At 41.5% G+C, this 10,309-nt stretch overlaps 1 protein-coding gene across 1 annotated transcript in view; it reads right to left on the reverse strand.

The window, feature by feature from the left end:
- LOC119422990 (large neutral amino acids transporter small subunit 3-like) overlaps positions 1–10,309 on the reverse strand; it is a 122,059-nt gene that overhangs the window by 94,006 nt on the left and 17,744 nt on the right. Inside the window, exons 5-6 of the mRNA XM_037690400.1 lie at positions 1,644–1,736; positions 988–1,184 (exon numbers count right to left, since the gene is read on the reverse strand). Coding sequence (XP_037546328.1) covers positions 988–1,184; positions 1,644–1,736 — 290 coding nt within the window. The remainder of the gene's footprint in view (positions 1–987; positions 1,185–1,643; positions 1,737–10,309) is intronic.

Raw genomic sequence — 10,309 nt, forward strand, 5'->3', positions numbered from 1 at the left:
ATATATTTCCACTGTAAATAAATATCACCTTTTTTGTAGCCTGAGTCTTGTGTCGTTCTGGGTCTCGTTACAACTGGGTTGCCCGCACATACAACATAACCTTCCTTTATAAAAGTTTTATTATGTAGGAGAGATGGTAAATGGCTCTCAGACACTTATCATTTTGTTTCAAACAGAGGTGAAAACATCTCATTCAGTGTTACAGATAAAAACTGTGTGTCAATTCAGTTACTCAAATAAAATATATATTGTTATTCATCTCCATGGGTTCCTTATCCGTTCTTGTTTTTAGTTTTTTTACATCACTTTACAACCTAGCTGTTTTTTGTTTTATTTTATTTTAAATACCATTTTATTTTCACTTGTTAAAAAATAAAATAAAATAAAAATTCTCAATTTGTACGCATCCTTTACTGTCTATTGTTGTCCACTGTTGTCATCACTCTTTGTTAAGAAATCAGGTCTCTCTTGTAAATGAGTCCCCGAGGCTCAATGGGATTAAACTGTAGAAATAAAGATTGAATGAATAATCAAATCGTGTTGACAGACACGACTGTCAACAAGGAAGAGGGCCGGCAATGGAGGAGGGGGCGTACCAAAGAGACCATCTTATCATAAGCAAAACTTTTTTGTTCCACTTTGGCGTAAGCTGTTGGGAGAAGAATCAGTTTTGTTGTGCGTTTCCTTGACTGATGAAGCCTTCTGGATCAAAGGCGAAACATTTCAGCACAAAAAAAAAAAAGAAACTGTCCAGATGACCTGACTGAAAAATGTTGGATAAGTAAAAAACATTAAGCATTACATTTCTTTCATTTGTACATTTGTACTGTCTACATTACAACTCCATTTCAGAAAATGCAACAATTTCCACATCTCAAATCTCATAACTTTGTTCAGAATGGAACTTATTGTTTTAAGTAAGAAATTGTAATATTTATTTTTTTTAATAAGGCCATGCTGTATTGTTTCTACATGTCAAAGTTGTACAGGACCATGTTTGCCAGCATTGCATCAGTTCCTAACTTTAGAGGGTTTAAAGGAGGTACTGACATGTGATCGATGTCTTCTGGGCCTGAAAAGGGTTCTCCTGGCCAGTTCAGGAAACAGTTGAGGAAGACCAGACAGGCCATGCCGGTCCAAACCCACATGATGACCCGGAACGACACGCCCAGATGATAAATCAACTAATGGAGTACAAGTGGAGAGACAGAAAGTGAAATCATTGATCCATAAATAAGATGTTAGTCATGTTCAGCAATAAATCTTCACCATCACGTTGATCCAGACATCAATGTAGCATTGAAATATCAAACCTGTCGGCTGATTCTCTGGTTCTACTCCAAAATCCTTCTCTCCTCATGCATCCTGTTTTTCTTTACTTCAGTTTGCTGTCTAGTTCATTTCCCTCCTTTATTTCCTCTCCTTTTATTGTCAACCCTTTGATAACGTTCTACTTTTTTTACTTTTCACAATTTTCAGTTAATGTCCATCTTCTGCACATAATGTCTCCTTAAAAGAAGTGCAAGGCATAAATAGCAAATTGTATTATTTATTTAAGCCTAATCCTGATGAAGCTGTTTTTCCCAAACGCTGCTGTTCAGGTGGGCGTGGCTATTTGAAGGTGTGTGTTTGTGTGTGAGCACCTTGACTCCCAGGAAGGTGACGGCTGAGGAAGCATAGGAACCAATCATCAGCGACAAAATGGTTGATCGTAAATTCCCAAACATGTTTGGGAGCTACACACAAATAAAAACAAACAAACAAAAAAAAAAGCAGGCAGGTTAAAGAGACTAAGACAAACTTCTATCATACAGAATGGCTGTATGGACACATGCAAACATCTGTCTCGATTAAACAGCTGTGCCTCAAAATCTGCAGTTTCATTTTTATGAGGGCAATTTGCAGACACTCAGAATGCTATGAAGAGTGATTAATTAATTACAATTAATCATGAAGTCCCTCATCCCCAGAAACCATCTACAGTGCTTGAAAGTTTGTGAAGCCTTTATAATTTTCTATATTTCTGCATCAATGTGACTAACACATCATCAGCTTTTCACACAAGTCCTAAAAGCAGATCAAGAGAACCCAGTTGAACAAATGAGACTAAATTATTATACTTGGTCATTTATTTATTGAGGACACTGATCCAATATTACATGATTGTGAGTGGTAAACATATGTGAACCTCTAAGATTATCAGTTAATTTGAAGGTGAACTTAGAGTCAGGTGTTTTCAATCAATGATGATGATCAGGTGTGAATGTGCACCCTGTTTGATCTAAAGAACAGGAATGATCAAAGTCTGCTCTTCACAACATGTTTGTGGAACAAAGGAGATTTCTGAGGAGCTCAGAAAAAGAGTTGTTGATGCTCATCAAGCTGGAAAAAGTTACAAAACATCTGTAAAGAGTTTGGACTCCACCAATCCACAGTCAGACAGGTTGTGTACAAATGGAGGAAATTCAAGACCATTGATACCCTTCCTAGGAGTGGTGGACCAACAAAGATCACTCCAAGTGCAAGGTGTGGAATAGAGGACGAGGTCACAAAAGTGCTGTAATGTGGAGTTACCCAAGTGAACAGACTGAGAGGAAAACAGAACCAAACTCAAACATAATTGAAAAATGTTTATTTTACAGTGAGTGGAAAAATAAACTATTTACAAACAGGATCTGGGTCTGTGAAGACAGAGGAGGAGGATTACTTTATGACGAGGAGATGATCCAACAACTGAATATTCAAGGTCTTTGAGAGGCTTACAGTGAAAGTAGTTAGGATGGCTGATGGACAGGCTGAGGGTTTTTCTCCTTCCAGGATGATGACCAGGCAGACTGCAAAGGCAAGTGGTGGAAGGCATGTGCAGGCAGCTGAGCACCAGGAAACACAGGTAAGTTTATCCTCAGGGTTTTCTTCAATACTTCAAAATACAGGACGGGATCCAGGACATCAAGATTCTGAAAATGTGGACACAAAACAAGGTAAGTCTTTTCAATCTTTGAACACTATACAGGGCTGGAGGCATATGTACCGGCAGGTAGAACAATGCTCCAACAATGACTGGAGCTCAACTGGAGCCTTAAGCAGTCCTGGCACCAATTAGGGAAAATGGTCTCGGCTGCGGCTGCTCATCAGCGCCGCCCCTGCCTTCAGGAACCTGGTGGAAGGAAAATGACAAAACCCTACAAAAAGGACCCCAGGGTCACTTCTAAGCAGCTGAAGGCCTCTCTCACATTGGTTTATGTTCATGAGTCCACCATCAGGAGAACTTTGAACAACAATGGTGTGCATGACAGGGTTGAAGGAGAAACCACTGCGCTCCAAAAAGAACATTGCTGCACATCTGCAGTTTGATAAAGATCACGTGGACAAGTCAGAAGGCTGTTGGAAGAATGTTCTGTGACAGATGAGACCAAAATATAACTTTCTGGTTTAAATGAAAAGAGTTATGTTTGGAGAAAGGACAACAGCATTTCCCTAATTGAAACAATTTTATTTATAAAGAACCTCATGAAGTCATCACTGCTTATAGTTGTAGGGATACATGAATCAACAGAGACAGGATTTTTCATTAGACTAGCTATGGTACTGAAAAGGAACCTAGGGTTATTTTTTATTCTCATCAATTAAAGATGAATAATATAAAGTTCTAGCTTTATGGAGCACTTTTTTGTACATTAGCAGGCTATCTCTCCAAGATAAGTAAAATTATTCAGCATTAATGGAGTGCCATTTTATTTCCAGCTTTCTAGATGTCTGTTTTAAAATACGTAACTCAGAATTGAACCAAGGAGCTAATCTCCTCAGATTGATTACTTTCTTTTTCAGCGGAGCAGCTTTATAGAGTGAAGTTTGCAAAGTAGTTGTAAAATTATCAACTAGATGATCTAAGTCACTGTTCTCTGATGCATTACTCTGCAAGACAGAGGAAAACGATGGAAGAGAATCTTTAAATTTGGTTACAGTGTTATCTGATAAGCACCTGCTAAGATGAAATTTACTCTCAGTGACTGTGTAGTCATTTAATGTAAACTCAAAGGTTATTAAAAAATGGTCAGACAGAACAGGATTTTGAAGATGCATTACTAAGCTATTAATCTTGATGCTATAGGTCAGAACCAGGTCAAGGGTGTGATGATGAGTGTGAGTAGCTGTTCGGACGTCTTGGGCAAAACCAATTGACTACTAAAAGTCTGAGATAAGAAATAGTTAAGTTTTGCAAAGTGATGGAAGTTGTACATTTATTCCACTGCTGTCGAAATTGCAACCGATTAGTGTCTGAGACAGGTTTTCTAGCTGCAGCCCAAAGCTGATCTCTCCTGTGCAGAAGGTCAGCTAACTCAGGAGTAAACCAGGGACCATCTTGTCCTTTTATTCTGCACTGGCGAAAAAGCGCATGTTTATTTACAAAGTAGATGAAACTATTCTAAAAATAGTTCCAAGCCGTGTTCACGTCATCAGTTAAAAGAATATGATGCCAATCAAAATGGGACAAGTCTCAGAGGAATGCCTGCTCACAAAAACATTTCAAATCCCTTTTTCGAATTAGTTTGGGTTTAGAGTGAGGCAATTTGGCATCTCTGATAATTCTGATAACGCAATGGTCACTCATATCATTATGAAAACACCCAAACCAGGGAATTTATGGGGCATATTTGTTAAAAAGAGGTCTAAAATGGAAGATTTTTCAGGACAATGCTTATTAGGTCTGGTGGGGGTGTCAAAGATTTGGGTCAGATTAAGTGACAACATTCCTTGAATTTATCAGAGTGGGTTCTGTGTTCTCAAATCCACATTGAAATTGGATTTTTTTTTTTTTATAATCTGTTATGCTCTTAATGCCCCTTTACATGCTCCATGGATCTTGTGAGGAGAAATGTCCCTGGATCCTCTGTGCATATGTTGCTTTGGCCGTCTTTATACCAGCAGCCAGCTCTTTCCTTGTCCTTCCCAGTTCCTGTGAGTTGCCAGACCTGATGGCAGTGTCCCTGGCTTCCAGCAGGATGCGGACCTCTGCGTTCAGCCAGGGTTTCTGGTTTGGGTACCACTTCACAGTCCTGGTGGTGGTGACATTATCCACACTCCTGCTGATGTATCTGAGGACAGCAGATAAGTAATCCTCCAAATCTAGCTCCCCCTCATTTACAGCAGCCTCCCTGAAGATCTGCCAGTCTGTACGTGCAAAACAGTCCTGCAGTACAGAGTCGCTGTAGCTGACCCACACAGTGACAGTCCTGTGTGTGGATCTGTAACATCTCAGTGGGGGTGGGGGGGGGGGGGGAGAGTTAGATAGGGGCCAGTAGCATGGAGATGTGATCAGAGAAGCTGATGTGGGGGTGGGATACAGCTATGTATGCATCTCGATTGTTGGCGTAAACATGGTCAAGTGGGTTATTTCCCCATGTTGGCGGCCGTGGTGCAGTGGTAGTGGCAGCCGACCTCTGATCGGAAGGTTGGAGGTTCGAATCCCGACTTCCCACACCATGTGCCGTTGTGTCCCTGGGCAAGACACTTAACCCCGAGTTGCTCCCGGTGGGACTGGATGGCGCCTTGCATGGCAGCCTACCGCCACCGGTGTATGAATGTGCGTGTGAATGGGTGGATGGCTGGTACTGTAAAGCGCCTTGGGGCCCCTCATAGGGGGCTGGAAGGCGCTATAGAAGTAAGCTCCATTTACCATTTACCATTTACCATGTTGGAATCAATCAATCAATCAACCTTTATTTATACAGGTAAATCCCATTGAGCCTCGAGGACTCATTTACAAGAGAGACCTGATTTCAACAAAGAAAGATGACAACAATGGACAACAGCAACAACAATAAACAGTTATAAAAAGTCATACTGCAGGTTTTTTTTTATTTTTTTTTAACAAATAGGATGGCTAGAAAAGGTAACAAAAAAAAAAAAAAAAAAAATCCCAGCTAGATTCCAAGGCAAATGTAGAAAACTAAAAACAGGAACATGTCTGCATTGGACCCTGCCAGGTGTCCAACAGATTCTTAAAGACACTTAGAGAGGTCAAAGGTCGAGAGCTTCAAATCTTTTTGTAAGATATTCCAGGAAACAGGAGCGGAATAGGAGAAGGCCCTTTTGCCTAGTTCAGTCCTCATTGAGGGAACACTGCAGGTAATAATGTCCTGAGAGCGCACTCTGTAGCTGCACTCACGCAGAGACAAGTAGGAGGAGATGTATGAAGGCAACAGACCAAGAAGTGATTTAAAGATGAAAATGTACCAGTGAGAGAGTCTGCGTGAAGTTAATGATGTCCTGTTAACCAGTGAATACTGGGTGCAGTGGTGGGTACGATAATCACAGCCAGTTATGAATCTTAGTGCACCATGATAGACAACATCCAACATCTGCAGGGTTCTTATAGGAGCGTTCATGTAAATAATGTCACCGTAATCAATTGAGGGAAGGAAAGTCACAGATACAAGGCGTTTTCTAGCATTCAGGGTTAGGCAGGATTTGTTTCTGAAAAAGAAACCCAGTTTAACTTTCAGTTTCTTTATCAAGTTTTCCACATGGAGCTTAAAAGAGAGATGTGAGTCGACCAAGATACCCAAATATTTATAGGAATCAACAAACTCAATGGGGACACCATTTGAGGATAAAATCGGAGGAAGAACTGCTGGGACCAACTTCTTATTTGAAAAAAGCATCCCTTTGGTTTTGTCGGCATTTAGGACAAGTTTGAGGCGAAACAAATCAGTCTGGATGTAGTTGAATGCAGATTTCAAAAGCTGGAAAGCCTTAGCAACAGTTTTAGCTCGACAATAAACAACTGTGTCATCAGCATAGAAATGTATGGATGCGTTAGGGATGTTTTTACCTACATTATGTATGTAGATTGTAAAGAGGGTGGGTCCTAAGACTGAGCCTTGTGGTACACCATTGTTGACTGTTAAATAACTGGAGGAAGTACCATTATGTTGAACACATTGCCTCCGGTCTGAAAGATAGTTAAAGAACCAACCAATGGTGTGATCTGAGAAACCGATTTCTGAGAGTTTATGACACAAGATGTTCTGATCCACAGTGTCAAAAGCTTTAGACAGGTCTAAGAAAAGTCACATGGAATGGTCACATGCTGAAAAAAATCTTGGCAGTGTCTTTCAGGTTTATGTGAATAACTAACTTGTTAGGAGTTAGAAGTCATCAGGACTCTCTACCACAGAGCAGACAGTGTCCCCACTAACTCAGGAGCCAGGCAGAAGGAGAAATCCCACACAAGACAGGCTCTAGAGCAATGTGGATATCCTAGCTGGGCCTTCTTGAAAGCAGAAACCCAAACAGGACTCCAGTCAGCCATCAGGTGAAAAGGAGGAACCCAGACCCAGACCAGTGGTCATTCCATATGTTGAGGGAGTATCAGCAAAACTGAGATGTTTATTTTCTAAACACAACGTCCCCGTGGCTTTTAAACCCCAAAACACATTAAAGACTGGTTCATCCCAAAGATCCAGTCCCCCGGCACAAACAGCGTAATATTGTGTATGTTGTTCAGTGTCAGGAGAGTGATCAGTCTTACATCAGGGAAACTAAACAGCCACTGGCCAAAAGGATGGACCAGCACTGAAGATCAACATCATCAGACCAGGACTCTGAGGTCTACACTCATCTCCAGGCCAGTGGTCACTCTTTCAGGGATGAAGATGTTCACATCCTGGACAGAGAGGAACGATGGTTTGAGAGAGGAGTAAAGGAGGCCATCTTTGTGAAAATAAACCATCCATCATTAAACAGGGGTGGAGGCCTCCGTGTTCAACTGTCCCCCTCTTACACTGCTGTTATTGCTAGTATCACTCAACCCTCTGTGAATAGTAAACAGCCATCAGTCAAGTCAAGTCAAGTCAACTTTATTTATAGAGCTCATTTAAAACAGAACCTGCTATCAAAGTGATTAACAACAACAACAATCAATGAGAGTAAAATTAAAGAGAAAAAATAAAATACACTAATAATAATAACTGAAAAATTAATAAAAAGCATTTAAAACATAGGGTCACAGATTAAAAAAACACCAGATCAATTTACACTGTGTGAAATGCCTGAGAGAACAGATGTGTTTTTAGCAGAGATTTGAAGTGAGGAAGGGAGGTGACCTGCCTGATGTTGGGGGGCAGGTTGAAGGGAGGTGGCCTGCCTAATGTTGGGGGGCAGGTTGTTCCAGAGTTTGCGGCCCATGACTGAAAAAGCCCGATCTCCTCTGAGCTTCTTGTTTTTGGAACAGCCAAAAGCAGCTGATCGGATGATCTCAGGGCCCGAGAGGGAGCGTAAGGTTCCAGAAGCTCAGAGAGGAAAAGGGGTGCGAGGCCATTTAAGCATTTGAAGGTCAACAAAAGAATTTTAAAGACTATCCTCGTATGAACAGGGAGCCAGTGAAGGGAGGACAGAACTGGTGTGATATGTTCAGACCTACGAGTTCCGGTTAAAAGCCGAGCAGCAGCATTCTGGACGAGCTGAAGACGAGAAATGAAGGCCTAGCTGCTATCAGTGTGCTAATGATCCATCGTTAGGCTGATGTTCCTTCTTGATCATGTGAGCAGGTGGTTTTGGTTGTCAGCAGCAAAACCGGTTGATCCACACTGAGAAGGTGCTTTTTTTTTTTCCCTTTGTACTCTGGTGAAGACAGACGTGTTTCCTGGCGCTCCATACCTCCCCCGCTTCCCTGCTGCGCTCTTTTGTCCTGCGAACCCTTAAAAAGCCTCTTTTTTTTCTGCATACCTCTCAATTGGAAGGATCAGCTCGTCTCTCAACAAAATTGATAAACTTCTCCCGACAGGAGTCAGGGTAAGGAGGACCCTCTTACCTCGACGGAAACAAATTGGATTCATGATGACAACTGGATTCTGCTGTTTGGTTGGTGAAATCTGGATTGTCTACAAATGCGTGTGGATGTGTCGTAGCTCGACAGTGCTCAGACTGAATTTGGAGAGCTGCTGCAGGGAGCTGGAGCAGCTGTTATCAGGACTGTGAACTCACTGGCAGCACTCATGAATGGTGGGAATAATCTTGGAGAAAGCTGTGAGCTTGACTTTGGAGTAAAGGATCAATTCGGCTGTTTTGGAGTTCCATCAGAGAATATGTACCAGCAGGCTTTAAAATGCAGAAACAACAATTCATGAGTTCTACCTGACCCAAACTGTGTCTTTGATGCCGGACTTATCTCAACTCCTCCTGGAATGTTTTAAACCAACAAAGATGCTTTGACTGTTTCCTCACCCCTCCTTTCCCAAGGCCGTGGACATGTAACAGAACCTCAACTGAGCTGAAGATGAACGTCACCTCTTATCTGGACAATGGCTGAGGGGGGGCTCTGGACTATGCTACGACTTCCCCTTAAAAACTCAATGCCTTCACCGGCCTATATGTTCATGTAAAACGTCTGTTTATGTTGCTTTGCTGTGGTAGGATTTTTTGATGCCTCAAATTGTGCCCTGTCTAGGACACGGTGTGAGAGATCTTTTTTTTATACCGTCTCTCCTCATGTTTTCTTTCCTTTTCTAATCTAAGCAAAATATTATTCTGAATAAGAATAAGAAGACCGCGCTTTCTATAGTTGCAGCTTCGTGCACTCCTCCCATCTTTCAGACGGTACGTACATGCTCTCGTTGTATCTCGGTGCAATGCCAATAAAGTTTATTCTGATTCTGATTTATAAGACTGAGCTGAATACAGCACCTCAGACTGAAGAAGTCTTTCGGATGAAAGACGAAACGTTTCTACATTTTTTTTTGTTTTGTTTTTTGAATGTCCAGAGGACCAGATTTTACTTTTTTACAATAACCTGTTACCTTTAAAATTTGTTTATTTTATTGCACTGAATCATAAATGCAATAAACAGAACCCAGAACACCCCCCCCCCACACACACACACACACACCCACAAAACAAAACAAACCAAAAAAAGTTTTCTTTATGAAGTGGGCTGGATTGAAGTCGCTGGCCTGCGGGCCACCAGTTGAATAGCTCTGACATAGACAAACACTCTAGAGTATCTGGAAAAACTCTTGCATATTCAGGTTAGAACATGCAAACTCCACACAAAACATCCATGCTGGGAGGACAACCTGAAATCTTCTTGATGTGAGGTGACAGCTCTGACCACTGATCCACCATACAGACAAAATAGCTTGTGTATACATAAAGGATTTGCATTTATTCATATTTAATGCAGCCACACAACCAGCAGGGGGAGCTGCAGTTTTTCAGTGGAGCGAAAAGAGATGATCATGATTTATTTACACAAACAAACATGTACACACATTTGCACCACACACACACAAGCTACCCCCCCCCCCCC

The sequence above is a fragment of the Nematolebias whitei genome, chromosome 16 (assembly GCF_014905685.2).
Source record: "Nematolebias whitei isolate Nwh7 chromosome 16, NemWhi1, whole genome shotgun sequence".
NCBI lineage: Eukaryota > Metazoa > Chordata > Actinopteri > Cyprinodontiformes > Rivulidae > Nematolebias > Nematolebias whitei.